At 40.8% G+C, this 18,230-nt stretch overlaps 1 protein-coding gene across 16 annotated transcripts in view; it reads right to left on the minus strand.

Moving 5' to 3' along the window:
• Positions 1-18,230, minus strand: part of LOC139465674 (innexin unc-9-like) — a 101,198-nt gene that overhangs the window by 8,118 nt on the left and 74,850 nt on the right. Inside the window, exon 1 of one of the 16 annotated variants that reach the window (XM_071247447.1) lies at positions 7,349-7,372. The exons of 11 other annotated variants lie outside the window; for them this stretch is intronic. Coding sequence is in view for 2 of the 5 variants with exons in the window: in XM_071247431.1 (XP_071103532.1) it covers positions 5,423-5,580 (158 nt within the window). In the remaining 3 variants the exon portion in view is untranslated. 4 more of the 16 variants (XM_071247431.1, XM_071247439.1, XM_071247434.1 and 1 more) reach the window with 4 other exon arrangements.

The raw sequence follows: 18,230 nt of genomic DNA on the forward strand, positions 1-18,230 counted from the left end.
CGTTTCCTATAATACACGTGAGGGGCCTGGTCAATGGATAACGTAGGTGTAATGAATGGAGCAACTGGGATAGGGTGTGTGGCATCATCGTTGGTACACCATACAAGGAAGGTATGATGAGTGATTAATACGCATAAACTATGCAAGCTAAGTAACAACAGTTGGGCGTGTTCTACGAATTTAGGAAACATTTTCCGAGCGTATGAACTGAGGTTAAATATTGAGTAAACAAATCATATCATTGTTAACGATTCACTAACATGCTATGATTTAAATGAATTACTATCAACAATAAACAAGAAACAAAATCCTTTTATGATAAATAAATAATATACCATGCATCTAGTAGATTAAGTCAAAACAATACAGAATACCATGAACGTTAAAACAGAAACAACAAATACAAAAGTAGGAACGAGAAAAAGAAGGAACAGCAAACGATGTGTGTGTTGACACTTACCCTTTACAAAGAAAAGCTGATGCGAAACTTTGTATTCCCAAAATCATGATTCAATTTAAAGCATCCTATACACAACAAAAGTTCTCATCCAGAAACTATCGGTTAAAGTTACCTCGTGCCGCAATCCGTTTCTTAATATTTCAAAATCCACCAAGTTTACATACAGCCCCATAGCTAGGCTCTCACACAAGGCAATATGGACGCGGGGAGATGCTAGAGTGCGAAACTGCGGAATGTAAAAAACGGATCCGAAACTGTGGCTTCATGCTGAGTAATATGTTCCGTATTAATTGTAGTGCTTTCTTTATATTCACCCACGTGTGGAAAGTGAAATATTGAGACTGATCTGACTCACGGTTTGAAGGACTGAACGCGAGATAAGGGAAGGGATTTATGCTCATCGCTCGCTGATAAAGAAGCCACTCAAATGCCACATAGTTATTTCAATACACGCTGATTCGGTGTATGTATGAGTAGAGCTTTTTCTGCCTTTTTCGATCAGTAAAGAAAGGCGCGCAAAAGATCATGATTGATAAAGCTTGTTATCACATTGTTCGCGATTCAATGGCGTTAACTCAACAGCACAGTCACGCATTAAAACGTCAATATTTTGAAATCAGCATAAAGGATTGCTCACGGCTGTGACTGTGCCAGGAGCTCAGAGGGAGGCGTTCGCTAACATTTCATGTACATCACCCAACGTTTCTGCAACCATCGATGCAGTGCATGGAAACGTCAACATAAGGTTCGCGTTATTTCCATACGTGGATGCCACAACATCTCATTACAACCACGGATTCCTCAAACACAACAGGGGATTTTGTATCCATTATATCCAACGCTTTCTTGCAGGGGCCACAATGGTAACAAGGCACTGAGCACTAAGGATTTCAGTTCAACAGTGCTTAAATGTAACGACACACGGACAGATGGTTATCGTGAAGTCACGTGATGAAGTGAAGCATGCAGACAGAGATGGGGGAATGGGGGAGGGGGTATAGGGGAAGAGACAGAGTATCAGGATAGGTCAGTACCAGGATAGGTCAGTACCAGGATAGGTCAGCATGCCAGACTAATGGATGTGTCATAGGAGAGGTGGGCTTGGAGTTTGCAGGCAAATGCATGTCTGTGTATGCATGCATGCAATGTTTAAAACGTGCTGGTATGTCAAATAACTGTTGTCAGTTTACATCCCTGTTCCTTTGATAGATTATTTACAGGCCTCTGTCATATACCTGGAATATTTTTGCGGCGTCAAACAATATCCACTCAATCATTTGGGTATACTGTAGTAATATCGGGTGTTCTATAAAGTACGTCTTGAGTGGTACATCTCTGGTCATGAGAATATAGAACTTTGTTGCTTCGTTTTAACGTTAAACAAACATAATTCCTGTCCTATTCAACACAGAATCAGGGGCGGTGGGAGAGCCAAGTGACTAAAGCGTTCGCTCGTCACGCCGAAGACCCGTGTTCGATTCCCCACAATGTTTGAAGCCCATTTTCACCGTTCCTCTGCCGTGATATTGCTGGAATATTGCTAAAACAGGCGTAAAACCATACTCACTTAACACTGGATAAACGTTTTCTCTTTTTTGTTCAATACAGTTATAATCTGCCTGAATTTGAAATTTCGTACTTGAGTTTTAAGAATATTTTTTACAAGATGTTTTTATGTATATCTATCCAAACGGAACTTGCAAGGTGAGACATTATTACCACATCACAAACTAATCTTACCGCATATTTGCTATCATTCGTCAGTGATCTATTTACGAATACCGATATCTCCTTTCAAGCAGTCTTTTACGAAACGTCACAATATCTCATCTCATGTGAAACCGACTCTTCCAAAACGCGTATATTTAAAGACAACATCCTTTGCCTGGTCCAAAGAAAACTAAGATTGTTCTCTTGGGACACCACAAAACAACCAAGAACATTAGGCACTAAACAAGGACCGCCATTTAATGTCCTAATTACGTCCTATCTGAACGTTGCACGTGCAACGACTGCAATAAAGCAATGCAAATAAATTACAAAACACGAATCGAGGGGACAGGACAGTTGAATATATTCCCAAGGAATTGATTTTATGACAAAGGACTGTTGTGCATCGCTTGCATCCTTGGGGTTACCGTGTTAGAAACACCGAATAGAAGTATTAATAATGTAGTGCAATGAGCATTCACTTGCTGAATGGTATTTGGCGCATTAAAAACGCACTTATTATTACAAACTAAGAGTTTATATAATTGGGGTGTTAAGGTGACCTTATATTTCTATTGTATTGCCTTTTGTTTGTATACTGGTGCCGTATTGTCTGCCGGTCGTACTATGACTTTGTGATCGAAACTGTGCCGTAAAAATAGGATATTGGTCGAGAGAACAAAAGATGTATCGAGACGATGGAGAGACATGCCAATTATAAATTAAACGGCATATCAATCATTTATTCTCGTCATCAAAATGGATTTAAGTGAAAAACATTATGAAAATGCGAAAAAGTAATCCCCACCCAGAAATATTCTCATATTTATTGATGCGAACGTGATGATATTTGGAATGGCATATTGATATTGACACAAACCTGGCATGTTATTAAAAAAAAGAATTATGTCGGTGAACCTGACATTATCGTAATTAAGGTAAGCCAGGACAATAGTGTTATCAATTACTTACACGTTTTTTTTTGTTGGAATAGACGTATTCCACAATTATACCAATGATGAGCCTGGTCACTGGCGATTGACACCTTTCCAATCATATCAATTTCAAAGCCCTTGGTTATTGATAATGCAATGACATTAATAATACAACTATAATAGTAGTATGGCATTATTCACGCGTCATTTAACTGACCTAACAACGACAATACCACAGTCTTAATGAGTATCGATGGGTTCTCTTGATTAACCAGGGCCACGGAGACCCAATGGTCTTAGGCGGAGCAACTCGCTGACAGGAGTTGCGTCCCTTTGCCATGTCAAGACCCCTGGTTTCGAAGATTCGTCTCGATGGCGACCCCTTGACTGTTATACCCATGGGTTTCACTGAAGTGTCCTTTGCCTACGACCTGTGACACCATGGACTTTCCGCCCAATGTAAGCTGACACGACCTAACACCGATTTAGTTTAGTGGATAGTGTCTGCCCCGAGAGGCGAAGGTCGGTGTTTAGATCCCCTGGCCACGTCATACAAAAGGACGTTTACATCTGGTACTTAATGTCACCCTGTCTGTCTCTTGTCATTAAGGAGATAAAACAAGGACTGAGTGGGGTATCAAAGATAAACTGCAGTATGGTATCTCATCTGGCTGACACTGTCAAACCGGCATAAGTCCGGACAGAAGAAGAAGCCACACAAACGCACTCACACACGCACCCGGCACGTCAATATATATGCAATAGTCTTGAAGGCGCGACGTTAACTCATTTCGCATCAACTGCCCGCACGCTTTAAAAACTGTTCAAATTATACCCCTCACTCACTTTCAAACACTAACAAATCAACCCTCAGTGACGTGAGGTGAAGGTGAAGTGAAATGGGGTTTCACGTCGCGTCCAAGATTATTGCACTTATATAGCGACGTGCATGTACGTGTGCGTGTTTGTGTAGCTGCTTGTACTAGTCCGGACTGATGCCGATTTATAGTTGCTAGCTCAGTGAGATAGCATGCCGCAGTTTAACATGAATACCCCACTCAGACACAGTATACTGACTCCGAGCCGACCAGTCCTTGTTTTAACCCCTTAATGCCGAGCGCCAGACAGGATAACAACAAGTACCATCTTTTAACGTCTTTTGGTATGACGCGGTCGGGGATCGAACCCCGGACCTTCCGCTCTCCGGGGGGACGGTCTACTACTAGACCACGGAGGCGGTCCCCTCAGTGACGCATCCACTCAGTTATAATACAACAGTGACACTGAGTAGGGTCAACTGGCGGATTAACTGCAGTCAATAAAGCTCACGGATCGGCCTCAAGGTAAAGGAGATGTAAACATGCCGTCATACAACAGAGCAAGCACAGAAAGGATTGCAACAAGTTGTTAATTTGACATCAATGACGGGGCAATGATCATAATCGTAAACTCAGGCCGATAACGTCATGTGCAGAGGACAATCAGATTTCTGCTTCAATAATCTTGTTCGTAATTAGGGTCAATTATTCATCCTGTTTTTGAACGAATCGACGTGATTATTTGCTTGTGCTTGACTTCTCTACAACGCTATGCGTAATGCAGGTAATAAATAACAAAGCCATTTGTCAAATTGTCAGCGTATCAATCTATATCCTATTAAGCACTTGAATGTACACTTGCTATGGTGCTATTTACATATGAAAAGCAAGATAATTAACATATAAGACGTCATTGGGGAACGAAACGAACACCAACGTTTGTTATTGCATGAAGAGTGTATTTCAGACTATTGGAATGGCATGGAGGTAACCTGACGCCCTTGATGTTTATAATACGGAAATGTATAAAAACGCAAAGACTAAAAAGGTGTCATTGTCGCATACATTAGTATTGGAAAATGATTACTAAGTTTAATAATATCGATATGGTGGGATCTCGTGTAAAAATGTATACTGGAATACGAAACCTAATTAGGGTTACCAATATACGAGTATACTAAAAAATCATTTTGTGATTTAAAATTATGAACAGTCATATCATGAGAAAGTGAAATGTGACGTGATTGTGACGTGAACAGGTAGTCATAGATGTATCCATAAATGTACATCTTGTGCCAGTTATTATGTAATACAAAACTTCCGAAGCAATACATCTACAATCTATACACAGTGTTGCGAGCTCAGACAGGTCAAATGACAAGTTGTAGAAAAAAAGCGGAGATATTACCTATGGATGGAGACTTGCAAGCCATGGAGAAAGACCCAGGGTATGCGAACATGCGATTATGGCGGCAAACACATATACTTCCAGCACCTACACAGATGACGTTGAACAAAACTCCACTGAAGATACTTTTTTCCAAACGGTTAAGTACTTCTTAGCTGCTACCATCGTTACCCCCGACCCCTCGGGCCCATTACGCACCCCCCTCCACCCTCGGACTTTGGGGTGTGTGGAGTGTGTGTACTGGCTCATTCGTACATTTGCATATGGGAAACAATAAGCCCGATGCCACTATACTTCGGATATCGGACAGCCGCCTGCTTCGCCAGATACCTAACGGCGGTCGCCTAGCAACCAGAATTGGGGATCCAGATTTAGCAAAGAGTTCATTCCAGGCAGATGTTTTTTTCGGGGTAGGAAGACTTACACTGTATATCCCAGCGCGCTGCATGTCGGTCTTAGTAAGCGCTATACGGTGCATGCTGGTGCCGAAACGCAACGTCTCTTGGGTGAGACATTTTTTCCCATTCCATGACGTCATTCGTAAACAACACTACGTAGGAAGTTAGACCATATCACTGACACACCCAACACCGGGGAAACACTGGAACCGTTGTCCCAGTAAATAAACACAAACACTTGGCTTATATTTCAGATAATCTCAACATGTGATAAAATCGCTCTTCAACGTGTTGACCACATCGCCCAGGCCACGCTGATAACGACGGTCGACGCCACCTTATAAGGTGAAAACCACGCAAGCGAAAAGAGTGATAAGGACAGATGCCGAGATGAATGAGATCCATATCCACAAGGAAATCTGTGGAGGCGGCAAAGCACTTTAATTACTGACCAATATCTAGGGTCGCATTAGAAACAGAAAATGAAAATGTATCACGCGATCATATAGGAAATGACTCAACACCCACCCTCTCACTCTCACTTCAAAATTCACAAGACGTATGTTCGAAAACGACGAAAGTGATTGATACAATTGACCTGACTGTTATATGATTAATTCATGACTCAGTTAAACGATTTCAGCCTTTGGAGAAAAGGGAATATGTGGATAGGGATCTGCACCTCCTGTGCAATATTGCAGCTATACATATATATCATTCACCTTGTGAACCCACTATAATCGAACCAGATAATAATAAATAACGAGAGACCATACTACCAACCGAGCTACCCCATGCCATGGTAACTTACAAAGCGATTAAATATCATTCTATCAATTTCGATGTATTCATTTTCGCAGTAAATATTAAATTTTGAATTTCATTTAAATTAAATATGGTATCATTATATTGCATACAAATAATAAAAATATCCATATTTGAGGCGAGGAAAATAATTCTTTTCACTCTTTTTGGAACTTCCGATGGATTGGTTTGGTAAGAGCTGGTGGGTGCGTGCACACATCACATACTGGCACCGGTTCGTTTTCCCACTTATGCCAACAATTTGGAATATGCTTCCCGGCATATGCTGTATAGTTCCTGACAGACCCATTGCTGAAACTGACATAATTCTGCATTTCTTCAGACCCCTGGGCAACCCGTGCCTAATACGATCTTCTCCTCGCCAACCCCCCCCCCCCCCCCCCCCCCCACACACACACACACCCCACACCCCTCAACACACACACACACACACACACACCACCACCTCAGCCTCGACCCTTCATACACACACTCCAAAATACACCATACATTACGACCTGTCACAAGGCCAGCTGAATCTATTCTTCAAGTCTCAGCATGATTGAGCATCTTCCTCAAGGAACACATCAGAGACCTTTGCCAAGCGATGCATTAAGTCCAGTCAGAAAACAGTTTAACCCCAGTTACAAATGTCTATCTGTCCTGATCCCCAACACGCGACCCTCTCTACAACCAGGCACCCCTACATGTTCACGCCCAACACAATAGCACACCGGAGCCATCATACAATGGGATGTAATGTCCACGTCAAAAGGTTAGGTAAATACACAACGCTGGTAACTTATTCAGCTTACGAAGACCCGTCTACCTAACGCTGAACATATGCCATCTTCACGATCTCAAGCCCAGTGGTTGTTGTGATTACTGGATTCTGTTTCCCTAGAAACTAGTTAAAACGGCATCTAGGGCCTCTGGTGCACATCTGCGTATGCGATGGTAGCACCTGTCTTGTGGCTATTAATGTGTTTATGTGATAAAATTTTGGTAAAAACAGCAGTTACGTCAACAGTGAATTTATTTAGTTTATATATCTTTCACTGAAAATGTTTCGGCGAAGGGTGTTGTCAGTGCAAGACCAGTAAACATGGTTAAATTGTTTTGTGAAAGCAGCAATCAGTTAAAGATCATGATGAGAAAATGGTTTGGGGAGATACAATCTTACCGTTTACGAGTTAGTAATTAGCTTTCGGTGCCACGTGGTGACTGTGTCAGAAAGGTAAGAGATATTCAAAAGACGTTGATATTTGTATGATGAGTACATACAGTCACTGTGAAAACACCGTTTTTCAATAAGTGTTAGCGATACCACAAGGTTCCAAGGTGTACGTGGACGGATATGTCTACATCACAATCATACAATTTGCTGATAAAATGTTTCGACCAGAGAATGGTAATAGGATACAACTGCTCAAATAATTATTCAACCACGAAGTTGGAAATTATAGAATCTGATTTGTTAGTCAGGTTTCAAATCTCAATAGCATGCCTCTGATTCAGGGAAGCACACACCATGAAACCTCTTTTACACGAGGTCCAAGGAATCATTTAGATGTTCGAGACAAGCAGAGTCCTGATATTAACGATAGTGCCGAAAGAGTTTCTGCTAGTCCTGCACCATGACCGAGGAATATATTTATTTTATGAAAAAAATATATCTAGAAACGCATACAAAAGTAAGTCTAGCCCGCTCAAGCTAGCTCTGTTCCACATCAGCATAGGGAATTTTTATTTTATTTTTAGAGTCAAGAGGGATATTGTGTAAAATAAGAATTAAGAGACTAAATGTTAGTCTAAGTTTCTGCGGGAACATAACGTTACATCGCCTTGAACGATATGTCGAGTTAGTGGTCTTGTTCGCGTTGACGAGGATCAGTTGTTTTCACCAGAAAGTACTATTTTCACCAACCCAGGCTGTAGAGGCTGCAAATAACTGGTATATTGCTGATCATTCTTTACCACTTCGACTCAGGAATAACTTTTCAAACACCTGGTGCTATCAGTATCTTGACAGTGTTATCCCAAATCTTCAAGAATGGGTTTATTAGTCTGTGTTACACAGTAGTACTAAGTCAACTTTGACAAATATGACGTCGTTGATCTAATTCTTACAAGAGCATTCTCCTCACGGGGCCTAGTGACATAGTTTAGTTATGCATCTTTTCCGGGAGGCATCCCCCCCCCCCCCCGTGAGTTGACGCTCAACGGATTGCGGAAATCCGATCACCTCCTCCCAATAGGTAATAACCGTTAATTGAACACCTGTCAAAAGCCAGCCGTTTATCTGACCACTCCACCTGGTGGAAGAATCCGGTCTATTACCGCTACCACCAATACGATAATGGCATTATCTGTTAAAGAAAGTAGATTATTCCCAATTGGGGCGGGTTTTAGACAGGTAACAGCCCGCATTGTGAATAGCAAAAGATGATGACCGAAGCAGATGACTGCACGAAGTTGATGAGGGTTCCCGTTACTGTGTATCAATTTGGATGATCTGAACGACAAAGCAGCAAGTTCAACCTTCCTGTTCCACAAAGCCGACGAACACGTGCACACATCATGAATTGTCTGCTCTTACAGCAGAAACGTTGCCTCTTATCAGATGATACTCAAAGTAATGTGACGTCTTAATGTACTGAAATGTCAGGATAATGAATACTCAGATTATACGATACGGTTCTGGAGATATGATACCGGACATATGATACCCAGGGAGGTGTGCGGAACAAGGCCAATGGTATGATCCTTGATCAAGGGATTTAAAGGTTTGTTCGTGCACATATAATCGGTCACCACATTGTTTTGGCTGAGTTCGCAGAACAAATACGTTATCCGTGACAATTACATTGACAAATGAACCATCACGAATCCAAAACTCATTTAAATATGTTCGGGACAAAGATCTGTACAGGTCAGCAAACACTGGCATGTCAATCGATTAAATGCCACCCTCTTTTCGCCTTACAAGAGCATATTTTACATTGATTTACCGTTAGCGATTTTCTGCATTGCGCCCTTCACTGCAGCTTGATTATCGAACCCTAGAATTATCCAGATTTCTGTTTTCTCCCATTACTGTATCAATATCAATAACCATGACAGTCCATTTAAAAAACAAACACACATTGACAATAGACTGAGGTTCATGCGTCGTGTCACTAATTCAAAATGACACCTAATCGCGTTTGTATACTACATGAAATTGCTCAGTAACAAAAATCGGACGTGGAGCTATTACGATGTATTACCAGTGATCCCAAAAATATCACTATACCAATGGGAGATTAAATCTAGGTCCAAGGCAATACAAAACAGACACACCGGTACAAGCTTTCCACGGGCGGCCAATTTCCCATTAGACAGAATTATCAGGTTATTGTTGAAACTCGTCGTTGTGACAGAGTAACAATCCACCTTCAACATCTGCGGCATCCGTTATCTGGCTGCTGCGGTTGAGAAGAAATCTATCAAAATTAGCGGGAAACAATATCCTCCCATGGCGCGCCAGATCGTGACTGTTGGAGCTACGTCCCAAGAGACTATATTGTGTTACGTATTTCTGGTTTATCAATCTCTACTCGCTCTTGTAATATTGTGGTCCACGGTAGGCCAGTGCTATGTAAGGATAACGTATAAGCAGGAGTGCGAGGAGAAGCTGAGAGCTGTGCAGAATGTTAACAGTGTTCCCGGACTTGCATCTGTAAAGCAGGCATATAACCTGTATATCTAAATACATCAATACCCGATAACCTGAGCAGGGTGTTAGTTTCTGAGAAACGGCATGCGCACATGTGTTTTGCTGGAGAATTATTGCATTAACAAAACACTGTATCTAATGAAATGGACTAATAGTGTAGAACATGTGTGTGTGTACACATGTATACATTACTTTGTTCAATACAGGGTTAAGATGGGTGCGTTACCAGAGTATCACACTTAAAAGCTATGTGCTATCAATTAAGTGGTGAGGTGAGGTGAAATGGGGTTTAACGCCGCGTCCGAGATTATTACACTTATATATCGACGTGCATGTACGTGTGTGTGTTTGTGTGGCTGCTTGTACTAGTCCGGACTGATGCCGATTTATTGTGCTAGCTCACTGAGATAGCATGCCGCAGTTTAACATGAATATCCCACTCAGACACAGTATACTGTCTCCGAGCCGACAAGTCCTTGTTTTAGCCCCTTAATACCGAACGCCAGACAGGGTAACAACAAGTACCATATTTTACTATCAATTAAGAAAGACGCTGAACAAGTAAAAACAGTTGTAATGTATCTATGGCGTTCGTTATAATACTGGAACGGTTGAAATCAGCTCATACTAAAGTGATGATTTGACAGTTTGTTATGTCAGTTTAGTCTCTCGTACAAATGAAATATATTTCAAAGTTTCGACCGCCTCCGTGGCCTAGTGGTAGAGCATCCGCCGGAGAGCGGAAGGTGGGGAGATGAAGCTTGTTGTTACCCTGTCTGGCACTCGGCATTAAGGTGCTAAAACAAGGACTGGACGGCTCGGAGTCAGTATATTGTGTCTGAATGGGGAAACTGCAGCATGCTATCTCAATGGGCTAGCATTATGCAATCGGCATTAGTCCGGACTAGTACAGGCAACCAAACGCACACGTTCATGCACGTCGCTATATGAGTGCAACAATTTTGAACGCGACGTTAAACCTCATTTCACCTCAATTCACCTCAAAGTTGCAATGTTTTTATGACTGCTTTCTACGCAAAATGTCGCTTGAATGAAGGTAAAAGATTTAATTGAATAAACATGGGATACGTCATACTTGTAAGTGTGATGTTGTACTGGGAGTTATCTGTAACCTTATATCACTGGTGGAATGAAAAATGTTCATATATTTCAATTGTTAAAAACGTCACTATAACGTCATTCGACTAAAATACTAGTATGACGTCACAACGCAAATGAGACTTGTTGCCAGGATGCTGTTTGGTCGGGCAATTGCTGAAGGTTCAACGGTTTGTTATTTTTCATGACTGAAGCTGAATAAAAGATGAATATTTGGTTAAACTGGAAAGACAAATTGTTCATCCCATGCCCCAATAAGACTTATATATTTCCAGTTGACAGGATGAACTAAATATTCTCTTCATCCTAAATTTCAAACTAAGAAACATTATTCTACCGCGCATTGCGAGAGAATCAAACACCTGAAGCCGTTGTGAAAGACTAGTGTATGAGTGAGTGAGTTGGGTTTAACGCCGCTTTTAACAGTATCCCAGTTATATACCGGCGTGTCAGCTTAATGTGGGAGGAAAGCCCGGAGATGCAGACGTTGATCTCTTGTGTTAAACCACGGAGTTGGTTGGTGTGTTGCCTTACACCGCACTCAGCAATATTCCATCTGTAGACGGCAGTCATTAAATAATCGAGTCTGCACCATATAATCCAGTGATTGATATCATGAGCATCGATCCACGCAATTGGGATCGATGACATGCTTCAAGCATGTCAACGATCCTGACCACCCGATCCCGTTAGTCGCCTCTTACGACAAGCATAGTCGCCTTTTTACGGCACGCATGGGTTGCTGAAGACCTATTCTTCCCCGAATCTTCACTGGTGGAAACCGAGGAGGGTTTGGGTATGGTGCTGACAAACCAAGAAACATAACCTCCTGAGGTGAATAAAGAGGGAAAAGAAAAAAACAAGAAACATAATCGTGGCAAAGCGGGATTCGAACCTACATTCATAGGTTTCTGGCGTGTCAAAGGAACGTAACTACTCTAACCCGTGCCCCCGACTAATGTATGAAACACTGGTAAATTGGTGCTGAAGTAACATTTAGCTGCAGCGGGATCAAATGTTTCTTAGATCAACATGGACTAAAGTCACTGGTATTTTCTATAGGTACTAATGTTATAAAATGACGTCTGCGTGGAATTTCATAACGTTATACAGATCTCTGATTGTCAAAGAGCTCGGTACAAATAATCAGAATGAAATCAATACTGACTTCTCTTCAGGATGATTAAATCACATTAGTTCACCGAAATAACCAAAGTGTTTCGTGACGAAGTCGTATTAATCCTATTGTGTTGCAGATAGATTAGGTTCAGGAACCCGTAGTTTGGCGATTATGCGACACTCGGTGCTGATGAAACAAGACCGATGGGTTATTTTACTTAAGGGCAATAATAAGTTACAAGGCAAAAACACGCATTTAAGAAGACCAGAGAACTGTAGTGCGAATCTGTCTTTTGATACATACATTTATCGTCGGATATTTTGACCTTTTTCATCTTGATATTTGAACATTTGGGTGAGATTCTCTGTTTAACTCAGAAATCACACAACACCACATTTGCATAACCTTTGTCGTGTGATTTATAGAGCGGATTAAAAATACTCCATGTAGCTGTTGGTTTTAAAAACAAATGTTTGTATATATTGTCACAGCTGCGCAGGGCGGTGGAGGTCGCCGAGTCGTCCGGGTTTGATACCCCAGTCGGGTACAATGTGTGAAGCCCATTTTAGTGTCCCCCGCCTTAATATTGTGGGAATATTGAAGCGGCTTAACATCATACTCATTCACTCACTCACTTGGTGCCCCCGCCGTGATATGTCTGGGATAATGCTAAAATCGGCGTAAACTTACACACTCACCGCGTAATGTACGATGTATTGACCACAAATCGTTTCAGGAAGATATACAAGCGGGTTATATCTCACTTCATCAAACACGACAACCATTCACCCGGTCATCAGCATAACTCACTCTGATGCATTTATTACCAACATGCTACGTTCGCACAGACTCGAGATAACTAGCCTGTCAGCTAAATAGCCTCAAAGCAGCATCGCGCGCATAGTTCTACTTCCGCTTCTGCATCGTATGGTGCGAGAAAGTAATTTCCTGCCATAAGATAGATGCCTTTATGCTCCTGTTTCAGAACACACTGGAACTCGATCTTGTTGAGAGAGTATTGTACATATCGCATGATGCGTTCATGGTTCAGGACGCAAATGGCATGTGGAGAATTTGGATTAAGCAGCGCGGATTGTTGTTCCTAACAAACGAGGGATGGTACCATTTCCCTTAGGCATTGAGATCAGTTTGGAAACGACAGTGAGATTATGTCTGCCTTGATCGAAAAAACACCATTAACTCAGCAACACACCTCGAATTTGAATTAATTCATCAACGGTAGTTGATAGCCCGTTGCTAAAAGCAAGAGGTGTCGATATGTGTTCAGAATCCCGCTGTCTTGTTGTGTGAATGTGACTTATTTAGTGTTGACTTAATCTTTCATATCATATCATATCATATCATATCATATCATATCATATTCCTTATATCTCATATATCATATTTTATCATATTACTCATATAATTTTTCTTTGTATCGGAATTCGTTACCGACTGAATATCACAACATATTTTTAAGGTGAAACATGCGCTTGGATTTTATGTATACACCTAGAAAAAGGTAAAGCACGATATTTTCTATACTTTCATATATCATGTATGTTTAGAAAATAACTTCGTATCACATTGATATAATTTTGACAACTGTCCAAGATACCACGATACCTCCTGGGTAGTTGGTACAAGAACGCTATATATTCCTGCAGGTAGTCGCAAATACGTAGTAATATCATAAGATGCACAGAAGCATGCGCAGATGAAGCAACTGAAAGGTAACCAGGAAACCATTGCCAAGAAGCGGTAACAAAATATGTCATTAGTAATCGATTTCTGTTTCTGTATTTCAATGATTATGTCACATTGTCAAAACATGGTTTCTCATAATTATAGGGGCGGTCGGGTAGCCTGGTGGTTAAAGCGTTCGCTCTTCACGCCGAAAACCCGGGTTCGATTCCCGACATGGGTACATTGTGTGAAGCCTATTTCTGGTGTCCCCCGCCGTGATGTAGCTGGAATATTGCTAAAAACGGCGTAAAACCATACTCACTCACTCATAATTATAAAAAAAAATATATTATTAATTTATTTATAAAAAACATTTCCCACACTTTAACACGTACGATGCACGCCATAAGGGTCAGAAGGCAATTGTAGCTATGAATCAATGCAACTACAAGACACATGTTTATTAAACAATCACAGAAACTTCCTCGGGGTAATCTGGCTATCACTAACAGTCTTACCCTTCAAGGTTATCCGAACTTATAAATTAGGGCGAGTCAATGTATGTCGGCATTGAGTATTTTATATGACTTTGATATACGAGACGCAATGAAAGCAATCTTATGAGTTTCAAGATTCTAGTACCAGCAACGCCTTTCAAGATATGTGCAATGAAATGTGTACTTGTGCAGCTAACGACTCATAACCTTCTGAGTAGTTATATCGGCACTTATTAGAAACCCTTTTCTGTGAATCTGAGAGCAATGGCTCTCTGATGCAGACATTAAAATAGATTGTTTAATGATGCTACATGTATGATGACACTTGCAGAATATTGTGAATGGATATATTTACAGGGATTACCGAGACTTGCAATTTGATAGCTTTACCTGCATTGTCAAATAGTCCAATAGGATTTAATCAAGTAGCTAGAAGTGATTTAACTAGGGAAGTTAAATCCCTGGAGATTCCACAGTAGTTCTTTTAAACTCCTCCGAAGCAGAGGGGGTGATCGGTAAATAAATCATATCTCGAAGCCTTCTATCCGCGTTTCCATATCCAATTACGAGATATATACGTGCATAAAACGCTATTCATTTCTGGGAAATTGTATTTGCACTAACTAGCTTCTACGTAACAGCAGTTAAAAACTTGCAGCTTGTAATTTGCTCTGCACTTAATGAAACGGGTTTCTTCGGCTCCACAATTTAAAGTAGCTATACCAGAAACCATTAATTTGGACGGGAAGGTCTGCGCTGGTCTTCTGTGTGGCTACGGTATTCATTATCTGTACAGTATGAACGATGGGTTACTTAACTTTCAATGAGATCTGGCAGGTTAGAAACGGAACGGATTTAACATGGAAGAATGACGTTAGGTGACAGGCATTGTAATGCAACCTTATTATAGACGTCATACGAGGGTCTTTCTTGATGGACAGTTAGTAATTATTTATGAAGGCACAACCAGGAAGGCATGTTGAATGGTTTCGCGAATATATTTGCTGCGTAGATGTCAAGCATACAACAGCAATGGAATGCCGACCCTTTCAATATAATATGCCGTATTCGTTTCAACTTTATTCTTGAATTCTATAACACTGGATATCTATTATTGTTGGACTGTCACATCATCGGGAAATGTATTGCTTTTACTTGTTGCTACTGTCACTGGACAGGTTTTAGTCTTACCATTAAAACTGACTGCTGAATAGTGCTCGGAATGTTTAGGGGAGCATTCTGCTCGTACCCACTCCAGGGCCTGCAAATTTATTCATGTTGTTCGAACACCAAACTGAATCTATTAACCCATATGTTGCAGTGTAAAACAAGTTTATCACTTAATGCAAAATCATGTTATACAAATAGACTGTCTCATATTCACAAATGACACTAGTTTAGACTAAGTTTGAAAATAGGCTCCAGACAGTCGAGCTCTGTATCCTTTAGTGTAAGTCATCTGATTGTGTATTTCGGAGTTAGATGAATTATAGATTGCCGTGTGGAGGTCGCCAACCAATATGTCCTCTATATCTCCTGTGAAGGATCACGAATTGAGGTGAGGTGAGATGAAATGGGGTTTATTGTCGCGTCAAAGATTGTTGCACATGTATGTCGACGTGCCTGCGCGTGTGTCTGTGTACGTGTGTATGTCGCGTAGTCTGTTGGTATGACGCGACCGGGGATCGAACCTTCCGTTCTCCAAACTGATGCTCTGCCCCTAAACCACGGAGGCGGTCGTTTACGAAATGAAGAATGACCATTTCGAGAATCAGTGAAAAGTAAGATCGTTGTGTCTGTTCTGTTCAAACTACACGCTTCTGCAATAACAAGACACGCACAATTATCCTGCGAGTCATATACACTTAACGTATGCTGAGTGTAAATGCTATTACTATTTGGCTGAAATTAAAGATACCGAATGAGTAGTTCTACATATTGACTTTTTTCCGAATAATTAACTCTGTATTTTGGAAACTTTTGAACTCGTTTACAACGAATATTGTTGATCAAAGTAGAGGCCATTTGCGATGTTTCAACGCCTCGCGTCACTTCATAAGCGAATCAACATGCTCCCTCAAGAGATTCCAGCTCATTAATTTCTAGCCTATCTATGAGGCACGCAAGCATGGCCAATGGGAGTTGACCTTGGGTCAGATTTACCGAAAATCTGATGAGGTTGCAGTACATGGGATAGATTGCCCAGTTGCCCAAACCACAGTACCATGTTCTGATCCAAATCACCAATCTCTAGGGGGAGTATTGAGAGATCAGATTTTGTGGTCATGAGATTGGAGGAACAGTATTTTCCTATAAGTTGATTACTTGACAGAGCTTATAGTTGGTAAAGAGACAACGTGAGAGGGATCGGATCGAGTAATGACCTCGTTACCACAACTAATTGATAGACTCACATTGAAGTGGACACCAAATGCTAAGCCTTGCCGTTTCCCAAAGACATTGTACCAACTTACTGCTTGGAGTGGACTTGCAAGTGTGCCTCAGCATTGATCGTTTACAGGGAAATAGTCGTGGAATAAAAAGACAGGTTTTAGCGGATATAATCAGTTAAGTAAACATTGTACTTCCAGGTACGTGCCTTTATCTGTGTTTACTGAATGGCTTCAAATAGAAATGTTATGAATATAAGGACTTAAGTCGTTGTGTTTACATCAGAAGGTAACAGTTTCTTTGTCTCGTAAGAACTTGAAGTCTCGTCTTGAACGAGAGTTTGTGCCTGAAACGCAATGAATGGTAATGTAACTCCATTTAGACATATGGCCGTAAAGTAAAACAATCAGATAATTGTTTGCAATTACTTAAGGGGTGAGCAGAAAACAAACACAGGACTATTCTTTTTACCTGATTGAGTGTCTGTATACAGCACAAGATCGGAAAAAAAACTTGATAAAACCTACAGTGAATTCAGAATTGATAACTGAAGAATATTTATTAAAAAAATATAGATGAGTATGTACATCCTTGAGGATAAAAACCGGAAATACAACGAACACCCAAACGAGGCTCTAGTCTAGCACCTAATCACCTTAACGCAGAAACTCGGGAAATAACGTCAAATCACGCGTGATTTACTCTCGAGGGCATATTAGACTTATCAGACATGTGGCCACATGGTTCCGAGGTTAATGAAGGCTAAAGCCGGAATGAAGGTCTTCTAGCCAGACTGAATCTTTTCTAGTTTACTTCCAACTCTTTACGAGTTAGTAGTTAATTAAGCAGAAACGCAGTCACAACGAGACAAGGTAAAAGTTCAGAAACAGTGTTTGTGTGGTGTTGTCCACAGCAGGAGTTCATTTCAATGATGTTTTTGTAATAATTCATAGTTTAAGTACTAAACTGATAAAGAACTCAAGAAAAAGTGAGTAATTACATCAAAAAGTGTGACTTGCATATGACATAGTTGAAATTATACAATGGGTTCTGTTAAGCAGACCTTTCTTACGATTATGAAGGAGGATTTGTCGTGTGTATTTACACACTTTAAAAATGTCGTTGTAATCTGGTCTATTAAACGTATAGTGTTTTTATTGTATATG

Source organism: Haliotis cracherodii, unplaced genomic scaffold (genome assembly GCF_022045235.1).
Source record: "Haliotis cracherodii isolate W230 unplaced genomic scaffold, xgHalCrac1.p SCAF_18, whole genome shotgun sequence".
Lineage (NCBI taxonomy): Eukaryota > Metazoa > Mollusca > Gastropoda > Lepetellida > Haliotidae > Haliotis > Haliotis cracherodii.